This window comes from Paramormyrops kingsleyae, chromosome 12 (genome assembly GCF_048594095.1).
Source record: "Paramormyrops kingsleyae isolate MSU_618 chromosome 12, PKINGS_0.4, whole genome shotgun sequence".
NCBI classification, from domain to species: Eukaryota; Metazoa; Chordata; class Actinopteri; order Osteoglossiformes; family Mormyridae; genus Paramormyrops; species Paramormyrops kingsleyae.
Window position 1 is genome coordinate 5,214,525 of NC_132808.1, and position 25,534 is coordinate 5,240,058.

Genomic DNA, 25,534 nt, shown 5'->3' on the forward strand with positions numbered 1-25,534 from the left:
AAGAACCCCTTTGAGACTTTTCTTGTTTATCTTCCCCGGTGAGTGATAGGGACGGCAAATTGTGTCCTCTTCTCTCCAACTTTTGCTTTAAAGTTTTCCCTCATATATTTTATGGAGGTGCGGGGGGGTGGGGGTTGGGGGGTGGGGTGGTGAAACAGGGTTGTACAGACGCTTTTTGTGGAGCAGGTGCTCAAAGTTTGGGCACTCATTTAATTTAGAGCTCATACACAGGTTCTTATTAAACACACTCTGTGAGAAACCAGAGTATGCTGAGGAAGAGAGGGAGGACATGTGGACTCCACATGCTTGGAATGGGGTAGGATTCGAACCCACTACCCTGCGGTTGTGAGGCAATTTTTTTTTTGAGTGTGCATGATCTAAGCTGCTCATGTGACAGCCCTATCCCCCGGCCCCCACCCCATGTGCTTTCAGGAAGGGAGCCCTGCTCCTGAACACCAGCTTGGCCCTGATGGCCGCTGTGCTCCTGGCTCTGGGCGAGCGGGCAGGCTCCTTCGAGATGCTCATCCTGGGCCGTTTCGTTATCGGCGTGGACTCAGGTGAGCACTGCTGCTGCCGTCGTTTCGGGCCTTTGAAGGGCGAGTAGCCATATTAACTTATTGTGAAACACCTTTCAAAGGCATCACAAAACCACACAACAACAACACAATACAGTATAAAAATATCAGACTTGAGTACCAATGACTTTAGTACCACAGTATGCAAAATACAAGTCAAAATGCAAGATATAACACGGCATCACACTTTTTCTACAAACCTTTCATGAATGGCATTAATGGCATTATTCAGATGGGGGTTGTTAAACAGGGGACACATGTTAGTAGCTGGGCATCTGAGTGCATTTTAAATGCAAATGTAGGCGTCTAAACAAAGAAAGTGTGATTGATGGCTGCTTGTAAGGATGTGCTCAGAATAAAGTGTATTTTCTTTTTCCAATACGGACCTCCTCTTTGAGAAGGATTCCTTCGGCATGACGCTGAAAAGGGTCATTTTGTAAAGATTATCGATGGCATGTAGAATCAAAGACCATAAGCCTGGCAGGCAAGTGTTAATGAAAGAAGATGGGTGACAGCCAGGTAAAATCTGCTCACTTCACAGGGAAGCAGGAATGAAAACTCACTTTCAAGGAGGTGGAGGGGAACCGCCTTCAGTTTGACCAAAATTTAATTTAAGAAGTTTAGTTATTTATGTGAGTTTGGCCATGGAGGACAAAACGTCTGCTTCCTGCAATTCTGCGCTGGAAGAAAAAGCATTGGGAAACAGTTTGCTGTAGTTTGGTTACCATGGGAATGAGACGCCGGTCAGCTGGATTCACTCGTCTGCAGCAGACCATGTTGTTATTAATATGCAGCTGTGTTTTGAGCTGTTGAGGAAGCTGTTAATAATGATCACCGTGACGACCACCTGTCTCCCTCCACCGTGGTCCCGCTGGTGAGTGATGCCGGTGATCATTGAAGCACTGTGTCGCTGCGTTTAGATGTAACTTCTCGGTTCGTGCTTTAATGCAAAGTGACATATTCGGTTCTCATCTGGAACGGCTCTGCTGCAGTGACTCGCTGGCGGCCCTTCTTGGGGTATTCAGTTGTGGTAGAAAAATGGGTTTCTCCCCCCCTTTGCTCCACTGTCTGCCCCTCCAAGGTCCGAGCTTCTGCGGAGCCAACTGCAGACAGCTATCACAAAGCGAGGTCACACAGTATTCAAAACAATCTCTTCTGGCCTAAGGCCTAAGACATAACAGACCCAATATGCCTCCCCTCCCGGGCCTACTAATGTCCAATTTTACTTCCACACTGTCCCCTCTCCCCTTCACTGTCATGTGGGTGTGAGGTTTTTTGACCCTGTTGATGAAGTCCCCCCCCCCCCCCATTAGTGAGGCCCTCATCCAGCCAGGAGCACAGTGCAATAGTCACCAGGGCTTCAGATGACAGACGAAGCATTTGGCCGGACGCCAGCTTTTCGGTGCTATACAGACATTTATTTATGCCCATAATTTGGTAAGAAGATTAGTATTATGGCTTAAATATTAATAGATGCGTTTTGTTAGTAATCTGTATAAACTTTATGTTTCTTAAATTCGATTAGCGTTGCACCCCACATAATACTGTTTTGCTATACTACGTTTTGGTATACTACAGTTTGGTATACTACAGTTTGGTATACTACGGTTTGGTATACCTCAGTGCAATATGCACTGAAGTCGCGGTGAAGAAGAGCAGCCACAACATCTTTTAAAAGAGGAGATCTTGTGGATAAACAAGGTAAAAAGACGCCGGCGGTGTGGTGGTACTTTTTGCAGCTCAAAAGTCTGACACATTTATTAAACATAAGGATATGCGTATTTATACTAATAATGACTTTTGGACGTCATGCAAAGCCTCATACATTTTTTAGCCATACTACTAAACTGGTTAAATTATGGGCGTAAATAAATGTCCGTATTTCACCGAAAAGCTGGCGCATGGCCAAATGTTGTGCCTGTCATCCGAAGCCCTGGTGATTATTGCACATGCGTGATGCAATATTGATATGATATCGCCCAGTCCTACCTGTAACCATGCCCACACCAGCCTACGCCCACTATTACACCCCTGTAACCATGCCCACATGGTCACTCCTGCCGTCATTCCCCCATAACAATTCCCCATATAGTCACATCCTCATGTCACCAAGTCCACCACATAACCACACCAAGCACATAGGCACGCCCCCATCAGTTTCTGCACAGCTTTGACATGAACGCCCTGCATACTCTGCTGTTATGTCTAACGCTCTGTTGCCCATGGTGACGGCACGTACAAGTCACATCTGTGTCGATCACTGCCTTAAAGTGCAGGGTAACTATGTGGTTTAGTTAGTCTCTGAGCATCTGGGACATGGTGGGTGCACCAAGTCCATAGGAAACCCAGGGGACACTGTGCCACCTTGGTCTCCTGGGCAACCAGAAGAACCCTGTGCATCAAACTAAACTGACTGGTCTGGTTGAACTATGGGTTCAACAGGAATTAATTTAGCATCATTTTAGGACCAGATGAGAAATGCTGCGTTTGCTCTGTGTGGCTTCTTTTGTGTGACTCGTCAGCTTAGCATTCTGCGCTTGTGTCCGGAAGGTCGCTGGTTCAAAGCCTGTGGCCGTCAGAGTAATCGCATCACTTTTGGGCTGTGTTACTGGGAGTGCCTGTGGTGCCTCGTCGTTGCTTAACTTTCTCTCTTAGTGCTGAACTTTGGAGATGCTTCACAGAGCAGGACAGACCGGCCAGCCTGTGGGTAACTGGCCCCGTCCTTCCTGTCAAGGTCGAGCTGAATTGATGAGTTCCGGGCCAAGGATTATTTATGATGGATATTAAGCCTACTGCCTGACAGCCTAACAAAAAATAAATTAAGGGGACCCCCCGGTCATGTTCCATCAAGCTGCAGGAGATCTCTAAGGCCTTCAGAATCTCACCAATTTGAACAAAGCAAATCTCCACATCTGAGAGAACAAGATGAAACCATCTGAAGGCAGATCCTTCGTTGTGGGTGACCAACTGCCCCTCTGTCCTCTGCCAGCTTTCCGGAACAGTCCGTAGCATTCGCGGCTGCCGTTGACACCTCAGACATGGCTGCTGTTACCATGAGGATGTTTGTCTTCGTGTCCCTGCAGGGATCGGCCTCAGCGCCCTCCCCATGTACCTGGGCGAGATCTCCCCCAGGCAGATCCGCGGCTTCATCGGCCAGTTCAACTCGGTCTTCATGTGCTTCGGGGTGTTCACAGGGCAGGTGCTTGGCCTGCCTGAAATTCTGGGACAGGTGAGTGTGTCCGTGAGGCCAGCCTGCATTCCGGGTGCCCTGGGGTTTGAGGCTAACCTACACTTGGTCGGTGAAGTGCATCAGCGAGTGTCCGCCAATTCAGATTATATACAATACTGTGCAGAATTATCAATATAAATGTCTAAAGCTATTTATCTGCACAGTCAGTGCATTCCTGCTCAGGAAAAAACTATTTAAATATATATATATATATACACTTTAAATATATATATATATATATATATATATATATATATATATATATATATATATACACTCACCTAAAGGATTATTAGGAACACCTGTTCAATTTCTCATTAATGCAATTATCTAATCAACCAATCACATGGCAGTTGCTTCAATGCATTTAGGGGTGTGGTCCTGGTCAAGACAATCTCCTGAACTCCAAACTGAATGTCAGAATGGGAAAGAAAGGTGATTTAAGCAATTTTGAGCGTGGCATGGTTGTTGGTGCCAGACGGGCCGGTCTGAGTATTTCACAATCTGCTCAGTTACTGGGATTTTCACGCACAACCATTTCTAGGGTTTACAAAGAATGGTGTGCAAATGGAAAAACATCCAGTATGTGGCAGTCCTGTGGGCGAAAATGCCTTGTTGATGCTAGAGGTCAGAGGAGAATGGGCCGACTGATTCAAGCTGATAGAAGAGCAACTTTGACTGAAATAACCACTCGTTACAACCGAGGTATGCAGCAAAGCATTTGTGAAGCCACAACACGCACAACCTTGAGGCGGATGGGCTACAACAGCAGAAGACCCCACCGGGTACCACTCATCTCCACTACAAATAGGAAAAAGAGGCTACAATTTGCACGAGCTCACCAAAATTGGACAGTTGAAGACTGGAAAAATGTTGCCTGGTCTGATGAATCTCGATTTCTGTTGAGACATTCAAATGGTAGAGTCAGAATTTGATGTAAACAGAATGAGAACATGGATCCATCATGCCTTGTTACCACTGTGCAGGCTGGTGGTGGTGGTGTAATGGTGTGGGGGATGTTTTCTTGGCACACTTTAGGCCCCTTAGTGCCAATTGGGCATCGTTTAAATGCCACGGCCTACCTGAACATTGTTTCTGACCATGTCCATCCCTTTATGACCACCATGTACCTATCCTCTGATGGCTACTTCCAGCAGGATAATGCACCATGTCACAAAGCTCGAATCATTTCAAATTGGTTTCTTGAACATGACAATGAGTTCACTGTACTAAAATGGCCCCCACAGTCACCAGATCTCAACCCAATAGAGCATCTTTGGGATGTGGTGGAACGGGAGCTTCGTGCCCCTGGATGTGCATCCCACAAATTTCCATCAACTGCAAGATGCTATCCTATCAATATGGGCCAACATTTCTAAAGAATGCTTTCAGCACCTTGTTGAATCAATGCTACGTAGAATTAAGGCAGTTCTGAAGGCGAAAGGGGGTCAAACACCGTATTAGTATGGTGTTCCTAATAATCCTTTAGGTGAGTGTACAGTATATATATATATATATATATATACACACACACAGTGGTACCTCAGAACTCGAATTTAATCTGTTCAGAAATCCTAAAAAGTTTGAGTTGTGATCGAATTTTTCCCTTAAGAAATAATGGCTCCAAAAAATTACACCCAAATATCTTTTTTTTAGCATTTAAACACAAAATGAACCGGATAAAACAAGAGCATATACTGTACTAAACACATCTAAACCCCGTATTTCCCGATACCCTGACGTCTGCGCCTTTGTCTCCGTTCCGTCCCCGCTCGGCACAACAATATTATTAGAATTAAACGTATTAATGGTTTATTATTAATATTAAAATAATGAATAATAAATCTTTATTTTTAAATGGATTTTATTATATAATAATAATTACTATTGTTATTGTTACTGTCTATCATTGTCAAAATGTATTTTTACTGTCTAAATATATGTATTCAGTTAGTGTAAAAATGCACGGTGCTATCACGTACAGCGAGTGTGAGGCTGAGACTGAAGCTTTACCCTTTATTTCTGCTGAGACGTGCCGCGTGACTCATTTCCCCGCGTGTACAACTTATCTTAGGTCGGCGTTCAAGGTTTCACTTCTGAGATTCAGATCAAACTCTTTTGAACTGGTTTGTTCGTCTTTTAAGAAATTCGGTTCTAATGAGTTCGAGAACTGAGGTACCACTGTATGTATGTGTATATATATATATATATATATATATATATATATATATATATATATATATATATATATATATATATATATATATTCCAGAACAGTAACACCATAAAGTGACAAGAATTTCCTCCATTCTCCAAAAACTGATATCTTGTTGGATAGCTAGATGAGCACCACTTCAGTTCCCAAATCTCTCCTCAGGGGCACCCCAGGCGTTCCTTGTGTTCATTTTATTTCATCACCATCTCAATTAATTCAGTTAGCCTAATTAGTTAAATAACTGTAAAGTCTCGGGTGACTTTAGGAGTGGTTTTGACGTGGCCAAGTTAACACACTTTCCAGACGTATCATGGCCCTTCCCCAGGGGTCTCAAAGTACCGGTGGTTTGTAACCATTGTTAAATCCAGCCCACAAATGAAGCAATTGATCGGTTTCCACAGATAATAAAAAATTTATCACTGGTACAGTTTGCTGGCACCAGGCTTTGACATAACCCCCCCCCCCCCCCCCAACAGGCTGACAGTTTTGTGTCTACACGTGTGTCTTTTTAAACTCTCTAAGGTATAATGAAGTTAATTAGTCCTTTGCAGGGTAATGGACACTTATAACAAGGGCATCTGGAAGGTCTCTGTCAATCTCCGGATGTTCTTTATGCACTCAGACGCACTTCGCTCTCCGGTACGCTGCGCGATCCTCTAAGATAACTGTGTTTGTATCACAGGTGATTATTGCCGTTTGTTTTTCTGATGAGGGTTTTTCTGCATTGTGGTTTTTTAATTTAACATTAGAATAATCTAAAATGATGCTACAAAACAATGTACAATAGATTTGCCTGCAGGGTGCGACACGTCACCCCATGTGGAACGTAATGGCGACTCAGGGACTGTGTCTTAGATTAATGACCCTCAGGTGGAACACGTGCAGTCCTGGGAGGTACAGTGGTTTTGCACCATAAGCAGCGTAAGTTCGCAACGCAACTGAGTTGGAAAGACTAGGTGCTTTTTCTTTTTTTTAAGCTTGTTATGAGTATAATAAATAATTCTGAGTTTGAACTAAGGACAGAATCTTTTGACTTATTATGGATTACGCGTGGATAATCTCCCCTCAGTGCATTTTTGTATTTACAAAGTCATTACATCCTGCTTTGCCGGAGTGGAGAAACGGCCGAGGTGTGGGTGGGAGGGTGAGACGTGGACTCCACGTCACCTAGGGGGCAGACATGAACGACAGGCAGCCGTTCTGGCTGCAGAACAGAGTAAATACTGAGGAAAACAGGGGGACACTGGGGAAAGACTGCAGCCGGGACCCGGACAGGATCTCTGTCTGCTTCTCACAGGTCAATAAATGTACTCATCACCAAACCCTGGCTCTTAAATTACATTCTTGTTTAAAGCTAACGGTAAAGACACTCCTCTGTGGGAAATGATCAGTCTTTATTGTTAGAAATCCTTGTTAAACACAGGCTCTTTGCCTTGCAGTCTCTTCCATTCAGTCACTGTGCACTGCTCCGCTTTCCTGTCTGATTTAATCAGAGAATGTAGTGGAATAAGCGCTCGATTTAATAATGTATACCCAGGGAATTCAATCTGGACGGGACACTCACATCGTTATTGTGTTTCCATTCAGTTAATGTCCACCTTGATCTATGGAGCCTCAGTTAAGGTGTGGAGGCCGACAGACAAACTTGTTTTCATATTTCTTTCCTAGAGTAGATGCAGGAGCTTTTCTTTCTGCATAATTGATCTGACACTTCATTAGCTCTGAGCCCTAGTCAGGGCAGAGACTGAGGGCTTCTGGGACATCAGCCGGAATACAGATGAATCTGGGGGGGGGGGGGTGTTTGCAGTGTTTGTTTTCATGAATTCCTGTATTTGTTTACAGGAAACAAAGACTGCATAATTTTGCTCTTCTGAGGGGGGGCTTTCCTCTCCTGGGGACTGTGTCATTCTGCAGATATATTTGCATTAGTTATTGCCATGCTTCTCCATTGCGTTTGTTTTACAGGAGCTATGTTTAATTAACGACTGGCTTGAAAAGTGCCAGGACGCCATTCAAGAAAGAAAACCATGATAGGGCGAGCTCAGTATCCCTCCCCAAAAATCTATATTGGACACAAATCAGACGCACACCCCCAAACCTTAAAACAAAACAAAAAAAACAACCGACACCACAGTAGAGGGGGAGTGTAAAGGACTCCCTGAGCCCATCTGCTCTCCATCTCCGGGGTCTGAATCAAATGAACAAACCTCTCCCCTGCCAAAACAGGTAATTGATTTTCAGTCTGGGGTCCCCAGCGCACTCAGAGAAGGCTTGTTTTTTCCCCAAATTCTTCTGAGATGCACCTCTTTTGTCTCTTATGGAGTTAGTAACTGCACTTTAAAGAGTGTTTTATGTCTTGCCCACAGCGACCGCCTGTCTCCAACTTTTCCAAAGTAGATGGTGTGTCAGCTGCCGTAAGGATGTTAGTTTGCAGCATTTCTTAGTGTAAAACTGCCTTTAAACAAACAAATGAGGATGTTCAATGCCAGTATGCAGCAGTTAGCATGGTGAACACCATGCATGCAATATGGTTTGGGATCCCTAACTAAATTATCTAAACTAGGCATGTTTGCAATGACCAGCAGGTGGCATAGTGGTTGAAGCAATAAGTTGCATTTAAAGGATCAGCTAAACAATTAAACCCATGCCTACTAGCAGTTACCAGTTTAAGCAGCCATGCCAACAGCTTTATTCCTTATATACTGTGTATGTATCTCACTACAGGTCTATCTGCATATGTATGCAACTTATAAATGCAGCATGTTGTTGCTGTTCTCAAGCCGCCAGACGTGACGGACGAATTTGTGAGCTTTAAGGAACAAGCTAAAAAAACAAGTGATCACGTGTTTGTAGCAGTTTTCTGGGCGAACACATGAGGACTCCGCGATTCTCACACTGTAGCAGATCATGCTGTAACTGTCACGCTGTTGCGGATCATGCCGTAACTGTCACGCTGTAGCGGATCATGCCGTAACTGTCACGCTGTAGCGGATCATGCCATAACTGTCACTCTGTAGCGGATCATGCCGTAACTGTCACGCTGTAGCGGATCATGCCGTAACTGTCACGCTGTAGCGGATCATGCCGTTACTGTCACGCTGTAGCGGATCATGCCGTAACTGTCACTCTGTAGCGGATCATGCCGTAACTGTCACGCTGTAGCAGATCATGCTGTAACTGTCACACTGTAGCGGATCATGCCGTAACTGTCACGCTGTAGCGGATCATGCCGTAACTGTCACGCTGTAGCGGATCATTCCGTAACTGTCACGCTGTAGCGGATCATGCCGTAACTGTCACTCTGTAGCGGATCATGCCGTAACTGTCACGCTGTAGCGGATCATGCCGTAACTGTCACTCTGTAGCGGATCATGCCGTTACTGTCACGCTGTAGCGGATCATGCCGTAACTGTCACTCTGTAGCGGATCATGCCGTAACTGTCACGCTGTAGCGGAACTCGCTCTGAATAGACCATCTGTGGTTGCTGGGGGCGAGGACAGACAGCAGGAGTTGCTCGAAGTGAAACTCCCTGTGGGGGCGCGGGCGCCCTGTGAGGCACAGCTTCTGTACGAACACGCCTTCAGGATCATTCCTCCTGCCAATTAAAGCTACATGTTATTGTCATTTTAAGTACAATTTAAATATTCATCAACTCTACAGCTATAACTATGCTGTGGTGCCGCTGTTAGAAGAAGGCACTTTGTTCGGTAAGCGTCTCCCCCCAGAAAGTTGACGCGCCGCTGGCTCATGAATGGCCTGTTTTCAGCTTGTTTATGTGCAGAAATCCCAGCATCCTCTGCCCCTTACTACGTAAATTCTGCTGGTTAAAACAACAACACAAACTTCAGCTGTAACTTCAGTGCGACGTCAGGGTGAGCGGCCGCAAGCCTACTGATGTTACTGCATCCTGTTGGCAGTCTGGCTGACTGGGAAAGTTTGCCAGATAGTTCTAATGTCGGTAATTAGAGCCTTGGCTGTTATTTATAGTGAGCACTCTGTTCATACTGAGGGTTTCTGTGTTTTAATGAGCTGAGTTCACAACCATGTTCATGCTGTGATTCAGCATATGAATTAATGAAGGAGGAAATGGTCAGATCCTGCCCTGCGATTGTTAATTGCACCAAATTCAGTCCCAGGAGTCGTAGACGATCAGTTCTACATTACAGTTCTATGACCTCATAAGGCTTTGTCCTTAATTCTTGTTTTATTGACTGTTGTGCTGTTGGCCCAGGAGGTAGCAGTGTGACCCCCCAGCTCCATGGCTCTGGAGGCAAATCAGGCGCCGGAGTTGATGAGCAGTCCAGGATTCGATCACATGGTCTGGTTTTCACTCATGACCCAATCAGCATGAGCGTAGTTTGATGGACTCCTGCCTGCCTCTTGTCTTCCTGGACTGGCTCCGTATAACCACTAGAAATGGGAGAGAGGATGCCTAATTTATGTTCACATGATGCCCCTGTGCTGAAATGGGGGAGGGGCTTGTCTGTGGCGGGAGGGTGTACAGCAGGGGAAAAGCATGCTCATTGCCCCCCTATGTAACTGACATCTCTCACAAATCTGCCCCCAGGTAAGGCACCTCACCCTCCTGAGGAAGGGGTTGGGTCAGTTCCTGCTCGCCTCTCATCTGGGGGCAAGTAGGAGGCCGGCCGGGAGTCTGAGCCTGTATCCCCCCAGGACCTTCCGGGGATCACTAGGGGCCAGCAGGTGTCATGGCGGCTTAGTAGAAGGGCCAAACGGGAGGACCCAGATGAGGCTCCCAGACCCACATCCGAGTGGCTATATGTGCGGCTGTCTACCTACCTAACAGCTATCGACAAACAGACTACTTACCTCCATGGGATTTTTATTCTAGCTGCAGACCAGGCTAACGTGAAAAGTGTCCTTCCTAAATTTCCCCAGCATGTACCACGTCCCACATATCAGGCCGTGTTTACAGCAGTATTAGGGATGAATAGAAAGCCCCCCACCCTCACTTAGGCCAGTCTGACCACCTCTCGCTTTTCATATCCCCAGCATGCAGATATTTCATTAGTAATATTTAAACTAATGATTAGCTTGAGGGGCCCCCACCAGCTTCAGTACTATTTTGAATGCACTTGTCGGGACTTATTCACACAGCACAACATAGAGGGTTTGCTCCCTAAAGTACAGTACATTGTGCTGTTTTGCGTACAGAGCTGTGTTGACAGGTGTATGTGCACCTTTGCCAACAATAAGGCATGGATGACAAGGACATGGAGTCTCTGCTGAGAGACTGTAATGCAGCCTGCAGGTCTGGCATCAAGCACTGGCAGGTCTAACCCCAAGGGAGCTGTCACTGATGGCAAGGCAGCCAATAGGCACAAGGCGTTGGGTCACTTTACATGCAGAGATCCCCCTTGAACATGGCGAGGCATTCAGCACCTTGCAGACCACAATGGCAGCAGGGCCCTGCCCACTAGCAGCAGTGGGTCACTAGCCAGGGAGCTTTTTTCCACCCGCTTCAAAGTGAAGAAGGCAGAGACTGAAGGGACAGCACCTCCAGCTGCCAAGGTCTGGCATTCTCTTTGAAGACAGATGATACCATCTCCCCATAACGTCTACCCTCTGAAACCAGGAAGGGCATTCAGAGTCTGTGATGATCAGCTAGCAGAAGTGTCTCTCCCTGTCACAATGCATCGTCCCTAAATGCCTCAAGTCCGCTACCATCGTCCCAGTACCCAAGTAGGCAATCAATCCTGCCTCCCTCTCTGGATCAGCACCAGTATGCTTACAGGGCCAAGAGGTCTATGGAGGATGCCATTGTCACAGTACTCCACTCCATTCGCGGTTTTAAAGGGGTGGCCCTACAATCGGATTGGCCACCCCAGATGCCCCCCCCCCCCCCAAATTCCTACCATGTCATTGGCTTCGACCTCACTGTACGACAGCTGTTTGGCCAACATGTTTGCTTCTACCGAGTATGTCTGTGGCCTGTATCACAAACCCGAATTCCTTGCTTAGCTGGATAACTTTGAGCATAAGTAGTGATAACTCTGGCTTTTCCATATCACTACACTGGTTCTCTCCAATTACCACATATGTTACTATTCGCAGCGTCCATTCATCATCACCATTTACTCCAGAGCAGGTTACCTTTCAGGATCTTGGACCTCAAACAGAGTTAAACCAATCAAAGCGATAAAGCTGTATATTACCTGATGTAACAAATGAGCTTTCCCAAACCCTCGAAATGGCTTATCCATGATTATCCTGTGTTTATATTCCATATTCAGTCTTCCGGCTATAATATCTTTCAACAAGCAAGCCAGGCAGTTTTTAATCACAGACCTTACATACACACAGTCAGAGATACACACCGATCATTTTTGCATTTCGAGCCCCTTTGCTCTATATGCTATATCTTGTTAATATCTAAGGAAAGAGGTGATCTCTGCTGTAACGAAAGATCAATTGAGTGTGGTTTCTTAGCTTGCTTAAGATCAAAACATAGGCTGTATATGTTTTTTTTTTTTTTAGCAACCATTGAATTTGTATTATATGCATGTAGTTTTAATTATGCTAACTAAAATTACAATATACAGCATAAAAACAGACTCCATGGTGGTTGTGCTGCCTGTGATTTTGACATGTCAGTTTGCTTCACCAGTGAGTGTGTGTCTGTTGCTGCTTTAACATTATTATTAACATCATAGCAGTATAGATAGATATATAGATAGATAGATAGCCTTTATAGTCCTATAAGGATATTTCTCTTCACAGTCTGTTCCAATACAAACACAACTACATTACAGGCCTCTAACATGTTAAACATTACTAGTATTGCTCTCAGTCAGTTAAACTCATAGCCTGTTCTGGCATCAGAGCTGAGACGATAAAGATAAAGATGCTTTATTGTCATTGTACAAGTACAATGAGATTTAGTTTGGAGCGCGCCAGTTGATACACAGTAAAAAATTACAATAAAATCCAAAGAATAAAATATGATCAGGATCAGCTCTTTTGTCTTTTCGGAGTTCAGTGCAATGTTGTTGTCTCGGCGCCATTGCTCCAGGTTCTCCACCTCTTCCCTGTAAGCTGACTCGTTGTTTGAGATCAGACCTATCAGGTTGTATCATCTGCAAACTTAATGATGATGTTAGAATCATGGGTGGGTTTACAGTCGTGTGTGAAGAGGGAGTAGAGGAGGGGGCTGAGCACACAGCCCTGAGGTGCTCCTTTGTTGAGAGTGATGGAGGTGGAGGTGTGGTTACCCATGCACACTGTCTGTGGTCTGTTGGTGAGAAAGTGCAAGACCCAGTTGCACAGGTGTGTGTTTAGTCCAAGGTTGTGCAGTTTGATGGCCAGCTTGGTGGTGGGGGGATGGTGTTAAAGGCCGAGCTGTAGTCGATAAACAGCATCTACACGTAGCTGTCCCACTGCTCCAGGTGTAATAGGGCAGTATGGAGGGCCAGTGTAATGGCATCCTCAGCTGACCTGTTTGACCTGTAGGCAAACTGATGTTGGTCCAGGGAGGGAGGGATGTTGTTCTTGATGTGTGCTAAGACCAGCCGCTCAAAGCACTTTAACCACCTTAAATATGGTCAGAACCTGTTATTTATTCTTTATTTATTCTTTATCCGAAACATGAGTATGTAAATGATTCGATTTGCAAGAGGCTGGCCCATCTAGCCACCAGACACAGAGGATGCCTCTCAGATGCATTAGACAGCATTGCCAGCGCTTGACGGAGTTTGATAGGGGTTGCATTGTGGGTTTGCATGAGGCCTGGTGCTGGTGGCATCAGCCGGATTCACCATCCCGTGTGTAGGCTGCCATTAACACCAGCGCAGAGACAGCTGCGTTTGAAGTGGTGATGTGAACGGGAGGCATGGACTGATGACGAGTGGCATCCTACCATGTTCAGCAATGAATATCGGGTCTGCATTACCACTGATGAATGTCGTGTGCGCGTATGCTGGCGCCAAGGGGAGAGGACCAATCCTGCCAATGTTGTGGAGAGACACACTGGCGTTACTCCTGACATCATGGTGTGGGGAGCTATAGGGGTATGACTTCAGGTCATCTCTGGTAGTGATTCTGGGGACCCTGACGGCACAGCGCTACGTCAGTCACATCCTGCGTCCGCATGTCTTACCCCTCCTGAGACAGCACCCTGGTACAGTCTTTCAACAAGACAACACCTGTCCACACATGGCACGTCTGTCTATGGACTGTCTGCGTCATGTTGAGGTCCTCCTGTGGCCAGCCAGGTCCCCTGATCTTTCCCCAATCAAACATGTTTGGGATCAGCTCGGACGTCAACTCAGATCCAGTGCCAATTTGCAGGATCTTGAGGACCAGTTACAACAGCTGTTGGCTGACTTGCTGCAGGAGAGGATATAACGCTGTACCATGCATGTATCCAGGCCTGGGGGGTGCCACACCCACACCCTACTGACATAAGAGCAGCAGTGTGCCCTTACTGCCAACTCTGTTGTCCATTTGATCTGATATTAGAATCATTGTGATAGTCACATGACCTTTCACCACATGCAGATTCATTTAATTTCCACCATTCCGTCTGGGTGCTTAACTTTTTTTGTCACTGAGTGTATTTTTATATAGCACCTTTCAAAACAGAGTCGCCCCAAAGCGCTTTTCGTGGGTGGGGTATATTCCTGCATCATTTATGCAGAATTTATACAGAATTAGTAGTGGTTAGCTTAGAGCATTTGATTACTTAGTCTTAAATTTTGTAAATAAACCCTTTAATTATGTTAGTTAAAGAGGCCCTGTTTTTATATCAGTCATTGTTAATGCTAGCCTACTTGACTTTAAAGGTTATGCAAAATGGGACACTGACTATCAACAATTATGTTTTTGCATTTAGCCTCTTAATTTATGTTTTAACCTTTTATTAGACATTAATGCATATAAAACATTAATGCATATAAAAAATTCTGTGTGCTGTGAGTGCACGTTAACATATTGCAGTCACCTCTAGAGATACTATTTCCACCCCAGTTTAAAATTCCTAGAGCCACCTCTGCTTCACCGTGCACTGACCCTCCTTGAACACCAGAGTACATATGTGAGGATGTTATTCATGGACTATAGCTCTGCATTCAGCACATTCATCCCCAGCAGAATGGTCACCAAACTGCTCATACTGGGTATCGGCCAGCAAATATGCACGTGGGTAAAGCATTTTCTGTCAGATGGCTCTCAGTCAGTCAGGACAGGGGGGCACCAAAGATCAATGAGAGCAAAAGATCAAAATAGATCAGACATTTTATTGTCAATTCACATTTTATGTGCAAGACATACATGAGACCCGAAGTGCCGTTTCTCGCTCACTGGTGTGCATACCGTACAATTACAAAATTATGGACAAGATACAAAAAAAAGACAGATAAGACACAGGACAAACTGACAAGGCCAGAGACATATCGACAAAGTGTAGATGGTACAAAGTGCAAATGGTAACAGTTTAAAAGGCAGTTGTGCAAATGGTAAGAGTGGAAGAGGCGATTGTGCAAATGGTAAACATAGATAAGGAACAGGGTTCCCACAGGGTCTTAAAAAGCCTTAAAAAGTATAAAATTCAGAAAGTTAAATTTAAGGCCTTAAAATGTCTTAAAAATGCCCAGATTTTCGTCCTAGGTCTTAAATTTAATTTACCCATGTCCTAAAATTCTTACCTTCATTCATTCCCAAAAAGCGTTGTCCGCAGAAAATAAAATAGTAAAACACTGTAAAACTAATCTGTTGCTTGTGTTTTCTGGTCTGCACCAGTGTCTGCGTGGTAATAAAACTACAAATCCCATCGCGTGATCACTGCAGCTAGGCAAACAACCAGTTTGAGAAGGGTCTGGCTGCAGAACGTGCACTTTCAGCCACTGACGTCAGGTGCACGCTCAGCCACAACAGGAAGTGCAGGGGAATCAAGTGCTAACTTAGTTCTTGAGACCAATGTGAATGGTATGTTGTTTTATTTTTTGTATTACTGAATGATATAGTTACAAGCTTATTTCATGCCATACATTATTGCAATATAAATGTTTTGTTGTAGTGCATTACTAACTTTTTTCTCTGATGACTGGACTCCACTGGAGTGAATTTTTTCAGTTAAGGCAACTACAGTACTAGCTAGTTGGCTCACGTTATCTTACCATAAAATAAACACATTTCTACTTTTACAGAGCTTTTCATGGAGTTACCTTGTGAATGTCTTAGTTTCCAGCATATAGTTTTTAGTTGTTCGTGTGGTCTTGAGGAGAATGTGTCTCGGTCTCCTTATGGCAAGGCAAGTTTTTATTATCATACACAGGGGTTATTTAATGTGCTTTATAAAAAACTATATTTAAAAACTTATTTTAATAAAAATTGCTTAGAAAATCTAAAAAATCTGATCAAAAGTGCAGTATGTCATGCCCCACTCGTCCGCTCCGCCCGTGTGCCACGCCCCCTCGTTAACCCCGTGTGGAATCCCAGTGTTTAGCAGAGCTCTGTTTCCAGTTGTTTTCATTAGTCTAATGTATTTAAGTCTGCGTTAGATATGTTTTCCCTAGTCCGGTCATTGACGTCCGTCTTGCGTTTCTGCGATATTCCTGTTTTGTCTCCCCTCTAATAAACCCTCGTTCACCTGATCTCACGGCATCTGTGTTAAAGGTTTTATATTAAAGTAAAAGGTTAAAGGTTTTATATTAAATCACAATGTTTTTATTGCTTTCTTTTGTTTAGTTTTTTAGGATGGTAATATAAAACATAAACATTTGATGAAAAAATAAACATTTGATTCCTGATGTCTTGTCCAATGTTTTTTTTTTTTCCCATCCAGCTTTTATTAAACACCGTTTGGTACCTGTGGCATATGTAAAGTGTATTATGTATTACAGTTCTGATATATAAGATTATTAATAACACAGAATTGCACTATTTTTGATTCGATTTCACATATAAATACGGGGTATGTATGTGTGTGTGTGTGTGTGTGTGTGTATATTAGTGCTGTAGTTCTCGAGACCGGTCTCGAGATCAATTTTTTGTGGTCTCGGTCTTGTCTTGGTCTCGGACATAGTGGTCTCGATGGGATGGAGAAAAAAAGAGAAAACAGCACATCCTCACAGAACAGTATCATTATTTATTATGTGCCTCAATTCAAATGCAACCAGTCAGATGCATCTATTTTAAAAACGTTACATTTTATACATTTTCTCCACGGACACTGCCAGTGCTTCACAGTCCACACACATCATACACATCGCATCATAGCGAAGTCGGCAAAGAAATGTCTGAAAATGTCCGCGAAGTCTATAGCATAGTTATAATTCAAATGAATTAGGTATTTTACATTCATTAGAAAGCACGGTCTTGGAGGTGCAAGTCAATCTAGAGGCTCATTCTCTTCAATTCAAAGCAAAGGATCATTACATAGCTGTATTCATAGCTTACCCGAGGCCTCTGTCCCTGGTATAAGAGACTTAATATGAACATCTTTCTGATACATCCCATCTCTTTCCCTTGACGAGGTCTGATAAAATGGTAATAGGAGAGGATTGCTGAGAATATTATTTTCCAACAGGCCTCGTAACTATGAGAAATCTGGGAGATTTTAAATGAGAGACATATGGATATATGGACAATATAATTGAAAAGATAACATGAATTTGATTTAACGAGTAATGACACTTTACAGCAATGCCTTTTTTCTCTACAGTTGATCTGGGTAATGTGGTGTTGATTCTAGCCCTAGTCTGTTTTCGGTCTAGCTCTTGGTGTTGGTCTCGACCAGTCTTGGTCTTGGTCTCGCCCAAGTGTGTCTTGGTCTTGGTCTTGGACTTGGTCTTGGTACCCTCAAGTCTTGGCAATGTCTTGGTCTTGGTTTAGGCGGTCTTGACTACAACACTAGTGTGTATATCGAGTCTTTTGCCTCTTTAAACTTTGACTTCAGGCTCTTTATTTTTCTTTGGCATTGTAGCCACGTTCGTGTCCGCGCTGTGCCATTTCTTTGGCAATTATTTCAAATACTACTCTATTACGATAGGTTCCTTCCAGTTTACCTTGAACAGATTAATTTCCCCAAATATCAATTAAATCCCCACCTTCTCCATCCTTCCACTGACTGTTATCGCAGCTCTCCTCCTTTTTTACCTTCCTGCGCTGCCGGTGCAGGCTGATGTATGAAAGTGGCACAAATCCGATTTGAAAAGATCAGATTTGCATGTCCACACAGCCCTGAAAAGATCAGATCTGTGTCACATTAAGGCAAAAAATCCGATTTGAGTCACTTCAGCATGGCAGTGTGAACGTAGCCTATGAGTCTTGTGGAGCCCGGAGGGTCCGGTACCTTCTCCCTGAAGGCAAGAGGCTGAAGTGGGAGTGTAAGGGGTGGGAGGAGTCTCCAGGAATGCTGATGGGTCTGCGGGTGAGGAGGGTTTGGAAAGTGTCCGTGAGGGGGGGGCAGGGAGGTGCCGATCTTGCTGGCTGTATTCACAACCCGTTGCAGAGCCTTACGGCAGGAGGCAGAGCAGCTTCCGAACCACACTGCGATACAGCCAGTGATGACACTCTCAATAGTGCCTCTGTAAAAAGAGAGCATGATGGGGGGTGGAACTTTCGCCCTCCTTAGTTTGCGGAGGAAGTAGAGGCGTATTTGTGCCTTCCTGGTCAGTGATGTGGTGTTATTGGTCCCGGAGAGACCCTCAGAGAATTTGGTTGTTGTCACCCTCTCCACAGCAACGCCGTCGATGGTCAGTGAGGCATGCTGAAGAGGTCTTCTCCTGAAATTTATAACCATTTCTTTGGTCTTCCTCACATTGAGGAAGAGATTATTCACCTTACACCGTTGGACCAGGTGGCTCACCTCACTTCTATAGTTGGTTTCCTTGTTATTTATGAGGCCCACTACAGTTGTGTCATCTGTGTACTTGATTAAATGTGGTTTGTGCTGTAAGTTGGCAGACAGTCGTGTCTCAGTAGTGTAAAGAGCAGTGGACTTAGTACACATCCCTGTGGAGCCCCTGTGCTGAGCATCCTGGTCGTGGAGGTGTTGCTGCCGACCCATACTTTTTGTGTCCTCCCTGTTAGGAAGTCCAACACCCAGTTACAGAGGGATGTCTTGAGTCCCAATTGTCACCAAAGGCACTGAAGTGCTTGTATTTCCTAAGGACACTAAGGAAAGCCAACCTTCCTATGCAGCTTCTGGTGCCCTTGTACTGCTGCTCCATAGAGGACATTCTCACCTATGGCATCTCAGTGAGGAATGGCAGCTGCTCTGTGGCCAATAAGAAGGCTTTCCAGAGAGTCATCAACACACAACTGCCTTCTTTGGAGAACATCAGATGTAGGCATGTAGCGATATATCGTACAATGATTGCGGTACAAATTTATGACGATTGAAATTGTTGAAATAAAATGCTAACTGTGAGAAACCCATCCATCCATCCATCCATCCATTATCTCCCGCTTATCCGAGGTCGGGTCGCGGGAGCAGCAGTCTCAGCAGGGAACCCCAGACATCCCTCTCCCTGGTCACTTCATCCTGCTCCTCTGGGGGAATCCCGAGGTGTTCCCAGGCCAGCCGAGAGACATAGTCCCTCCAGTGTGTTCTGGGTCTTCCCTGGTGCCTCCTCCCAGTGGGACATGCCCGGAACACCTCACCAGGGAGGCATCCAGGAGGCATCCTAATCAGATGACCGAGCTCCTTACCCTATCTCTAAGGGAGAGCCCAACCACCCTTCGGAGGAAACTGATTTTGGCCGCTCGCACTCGCGATCTCGTTCTTTCGGTCACTACCCACAGCTCGTGACCATAGGTGAGGGTAGGAACGTAGATCGACTGGTAAATCGAGAGCTTTGCCTTTTGGCTCAGCTCCTTCTTCACCATGACAGACCGATGCAGCGCCCGCATCACTGCGTACGCCGCACCGATCTGCCTGTCAATCTCCCGCTCCATCGTCCCCCCACTCGTGAACAAGACCCCGAGATACTTAAACTCCTCCACTTGGGGGAGGACCCCATCCCCGACCCGGAGAGAGCATTCCACCCTTTTCCGGCTGAGGACCATGGTCTCGGATTTGGAGCTGCTGATTCTCATCCCAGATGCTTCACACTCGGATGCGAACTGTCCCAGCGAAAGCTGAAGGTCACGGTCCGATGAAGCCAACAGAACCACATCATCTGCAAAAAGCAGAGACCTAATCCTGAGGTCACCAAACCGGACACCCTCAACGCCCTGGCTGCGCCTAGATATTCTGTTCATAAAAACTATGAAAAGAATCGGTGACAAAGCACAGCCCTGACGGAGTCCAACCCTCACCGGAAACAAGTCCGACTTATTGCCGCCCATGCGGACCAGGCTCTGGCACCGGTCATACAGGGACCGAACAGCCCTTAAAAGGAAGCCCGGCACCCCATACTCCCGGAGCACCCCCCACAGGACTTCCTGAGGGACACGATTGAATGCCTTCTCCAAGTCCATAAAACACATGTAGACTGGTTGGGCAAACTCCCATGAACCCTCCAGAACCCTGCGGAGAGTATACAGCTGGTCCACTGTTCCACGGCTGGGGCGAATACCACACTGCTCCTCCTGAATCTGAGGTTCGACAGTCCGGCGGACCTTCCTCTCCAGAACCCCCGAATAGACCTTACCAGGGAGGCTGAGGAGTGTGATCCCCCTATAGTTGGAGCACACCCTCTGGTCCCCCTTCTTAAAGAGGGGGAATACCACCCCGGTCTGCCAGTCCAGAGGCACTGCCCCTGATGTCCACGTGATGCTGCAGATGCGTGTCAACCAGGACAGCCCCACAGCATCCAGAGCCTTAAGGTACTCTCATCCACAGTGTTGATGTTGCAACGCTTTCCCGCCCGGAGCCACCAGATGGTGGACCAGAAGCGCCTCGAAGCTGTCCGGAAGTCATTTTCCATGGCCTCGCCAAACTCCTCCCAAAGCCAAGTTTTTGCCTCAGCGACCGCCGAAGCCGCACCCCGCTTGGCCTGCCGGTACCTGTCAGCTGCCTCTGGAGTCCCACAGGCTAAAAAAGCCCGATAGGACTCCATTTACAGCTTGACGGCATCCCTCACCGCTGGTGTCCACCAGCGGGTTCGGGGATTGCCGCCGCGACAGGCACCGACCACCTTACGGCCACAGCTCCGGTCAGCTGCCTCCACAATGGAGGCACGGAACATGGCCCATTCGGACTCAATGTCCCCCACCTCCCCCGGGACATGGGAGAAGTTCTGCCGGAGGTAGGAGTTGAAACTCCCCCTGACGGGGGATTCCGCCAGACGTTCCCAGCAGACCCTCACTATATGCTTGGGCCTGCCAGGCCTGACCAGCTTCCTCCCCCACCAGTGGAGCCAACCCACCACCAGGTAGTGATCAGTTGACAGCTCCGCCCCTCTCTTCACCCGAGTGTCCAAGACATGCGGCCGCAAGTCCGATGACACGACTACAAAGTCGATCATCGAACTACGGCCTAGGGTGTCCTGGTGCCAGGTGCACATATGAACACCCTTATGCTTGAACATGGTGTTCATTATGGACAATCCGTGACGAGCACAGAAGTCCAACAACAAAACACCACTCGGATTCAGATCAGGGGGGCTGTTCCTCCCAATCACGCCTCTCCAGGTCTCACTGTCATTGCCCACGTGAGCATTGAAGTCCCCCAGTAGAACAAGAGAGTCCCCAGGAGGAGTGCTCTCCAACACCCCTTCCAGGGACTCTAAAAAGGGTGGGTATTCTGAACTGCCGCCTGGTGCATAAGTGCAAACAACAGTCAGGACCTGTCCCCCCACCCGAAGGCGAAGGGAGGCTACCCTCTCGTCCACTGCGGTAAACCCAGGCGCCCAGCCAGGGGGCAATAAGTATGCCCACCCCTGCTCGGCGCCTTTCCCCGTGAGCAACTCCAGAGTGGAAGAGGGTCCAACCCCCTTCGAGGAGACTGGTTCCAGAGCCCAGGCCATGCGTCGAGGTGAGCCCGACTATGTCTAGCCGGAACTTCACAACCTCGCACACCAGCTCAGGTTCCTTCCCCATCAGAGAGGTGACATTCCATGTCCCAAGAGCTAGCTTCTGCAGCTGAAGATCGGACCGCCAAGGTCCCCGCATTTGGCCACTGCCCAGCTCACTTCGCACCCGACCCCTATGGTCCCTCCTACAGGTGGTGAGCCCATTGGAGGGGGGACTCACGTGCCTTGTTCGGGCTGTGCCCGACCAGGTCCCATGGGTATAGGCCTGGCCACCAGGCGCTCGCCATCGAGCCCCATCCCCAGGCCTGGCTCCAGGGGGGGGCCCCGGTGACCCGCGTCCGGGCAAGGGAAACCATGGCTCTATTATTTTGTGCATCATTAGGGGTCTTATGAGAAACCTAAAATTATTATTAGCTGGAGTAATCTTTTGGCCTTTTCTTAGCTGTAATTGCATTGTTTAGACTGCAGAAGGCAAAATAACTTGGCAACCAACTAATGTAACCAGCAGAAGTAACACCATGGAATGGTGAAATAGTTATTAAGAAAAGGCCTGTTTGTTTTTAACGTTTTTCATTGAAGATGTTAGTTAATAAGCTGCTATATTATACTCCAGCCTTTAGAAATGTTTGTATTTAAGTATTGATGGTTATGAAGAAAATGAAAGTGTGTGTGTGTGTGTAAATTCTTTGCAATATTTATGATTCTGTGTCCTGTACATACGTTTCATCCTGTACATAAGTTTCCTAAGTTTATGGTGCTTTCTTTGTTATAGTTACTGGCTCTCTGCAATAATGGCTTTTTATATGCACCACACTGTTATATTTCTGTATTTTATATTTTGTACCTTTTTTTTTTTTAGACCTTTTACATGTGTTTGATTGGGATTGTATGTATCCTGCATCCCATCCAGGGTGTCCCCCTGCCCCTGCCCTCAGGACCCAGGCTCTCCTCCGCCTTTAACGCAGTTCCTAGAAAGTCAGGTCATTTTAAGTGGCTGAGGTAGCTCTTCTACACACACAGCGAATGACAGAGTGACTGATGGCTCTGGGCCACGTGCTAATCTGAGAGTTGCGGGGTCACCTGTTCTGGGACGGGGTCCTGTGACACCATTCTGACGTCACCACCATTACGTCCTGCATGCACATGTCCCTGTGAGATGCCTCACTGGGCTCTTCACTCAGCTGGATGGAACGGGCAGCTTCCTTAAGATCCCCCAGCCACTCTGACCTTCCGCCTCCTATCCTGGGTCCGGGTCACTGAGGATGGGAATTGGGGGTGAACCTTGGATGGGATGCCAGTCGACTCACACACAAACACACTCTGCAAGCTGTTTAGATGTGCCAAACTAACCTGAGTCCCTGCATACAGCTATGAGAATGTTTACCCCCCTGCAGTGATCTGACTATAAAATGCTGTCTCTCCATGTACGTGCTAGTCTCACCTGCAGCTTTCCTGTGAAAATGAGACACTATTAAGCTTATTAAACAGCGAATGGGTAGTTGCACGCCAGCAGTGGATTGCCATTGGGGTTTCCTGACTCTGCAGTCCACACTGCAAGGGCACAGGGAGCCTTTCTGTGATGGGACAGACGCCCCTCTCTAACGCCCCTTCCCCCTGACTGCGCCAATGGGGGGATGACATGTCAGCAGCCGCATGAGTGTGTGGGCAGGTTCTGGGACTCATGGGGAAGGGGCTTCCAGAAGCAGAATACTTTTATTATCCTGGTTGGAAATGATTTGTAAAAAAAAAAATGCAAAAAACATTTATAAAAATAAGTATGACATATGGAGATGGTAATAAGTGGGTAAATATGAAAATAAGTACAGTACTGTGGTGAAAAAATGTCAAATATTGCACAAATAAAATAAAATCGATAAAAATAGGGAATATTGCACATGCTCCTGAGTGATTCACTGATGGTTGTCTGAAAGAATGACTTCCAGAGACGTTCAGTGCAGCATTTTATGCAAAGCAGTCTGTGGCTGAATGTGCTCTTCTGTCCAGCCAGAGCTCTGTAAGGCAGATGTGAGGCAAGTGAGAGGCACTATATGTGATCATCCAAGGGCTGGACAGCATCCTGTCCTCTGCCGTAGTGCAAAGTAGTGGTTGGGGGTTGGAATTAGGGCCCCAGTGTTGTGGTCTGTGTAATGAATGATACAGTGGTGTTCTGGGGGGCTCTTGACAGGTTCCTCAGGAAAAGCATCCACCAGCATCAGGGAGGGATCTGACTGATCGATGTGGTCTCCACCACTCTGTTTGATGACTCTGGTCAACGTCAAATACATTAATCTTTTTTACCAAATCAATATGTGTTGAGCTGTGGAGAGGGTGCATGTGTCCTGTAAGATCATAGAGTGTTTTTCAGCATAGAGGCCTTTTATCCGGTGGCTAGGGGGGCTTAGTGGTCTTTAAGTGGCAGTAAGAATGGAGATGGGCAGAGGTTGACCCTGTTTTGTCTTTTGCAGGAGTCGCGCTGGAACTACTTGCTGGGATTTGTGGCGCTGCCCGCCCTGCTGCAGCTCTGTGCCCTGCCTTTCCTGCCAGAGAGCCCCCGCTTCCTGCTCATGGAGCGGAGGGACGAGGCCCGCGCCCGCGCAGGTACCTGTACAGGAAACATACAGTGTATATCATATATAACATATATATACCTGCACATGGAGGGGAGGGACGAGGCCCGCGCCCGCGCAGGTACCTGTACAGGAAACATACAGTGTATATCTTATATAACATATATATACCTGCACATGGAGGGGAGGGACGAGGCCCGCGCCCGCGCAGGTACCTGTACAGGAAACATACAGTGTATATCTTATATAACATATATATACCTGCACATGGAGGGGAGGGACGAGGCCCGCGCCCGCGCAGGTACCTGTACAGGAAACATACAGTGTATATCATATATAACATATATATACCTGCACATGGAGGGGAGGGACGAGGCCCGCGCCCGCACAGGTACCTGTACAGGGAACATACAGTGTGTTTTGTACATATAACACAGCCCTGGAAAAAATACAGACCACAGCACAATTTTTTGTTTCACCCATTTCTCAATTTATGGGTGTGTGTCTATAAATAATATACATGTACTTTTTTGCAAAGTACAGCCTGGTTCTTCCCTGTTTCTCTGCTTGCTTTATGTGACTTCAGTCCTGCTTCTAGCAGACTGATATGCACAGTCCTAGCAGTGCACTTCACACCTGCACTTAATGTTTCCTATTTCATTTGAAGGTCACTTGATGTCATCCTCCTTGATCCATCCTGAGAAACTAGCCTTCTGCCAGCAGAACCAGGATTAAACCAGGATTTAAAAGTGCAGATTTGTTTAAAAATAGAGAGCGGCCTCTTTATGTTTTCTGCAGCTGTATATGTACCTGCACATAGTGAGGAGGGACGAGGCCTGCATAGGTGCATGTATAGGAAACATACCATTGTATATCATACATAACATATATGTACCTGCTCATGGAGCTGGGGGATGAGGCTCGTGCAGGTAAATGTACTGGGAACATGCAGTGCATATCATATATAACATAGTCATGGCCAAAATTATCGGCACCCCTGGAATTTTTC

At 46.3% G+C, this 25,534-nt stretch overlaps 1 protein-coding gene across 12 annotated transcripts in view; it reads left to right on the forward strand.

The window, feature by feature from the left end:
- Positions 1–25,534, forward strand: part of slc2a9l2 (solute carrier family 2 member 9, like 2) — a 130,542-nt gene that overhangs the window by 33,228 nt on the left and 71,780 nt on the right. For all 12 annotated transcript variants that reach the window (XR_011994009.1, XM_072718536.1, XM_072718539.1 and 9 more), the window contains 3 exons: positions 433–557; positions 3,659–3,804; positions 24,424–24,556. Coding sequence is in view for 11 of the 12 variants with exons in the window: in XM_072718536.1 (XP_072574637.1) it covers positions 433–557; positions 3,659–3,804; positions 24,424–24,556 (404 nt within the window). In the remaining variant the exon portion in view is untranslated. The remainder of the gene's footprint in view (positions 1–432; positions 558–3,658; positions 3,805–24,423; positions 24,557–25,534) is intronic.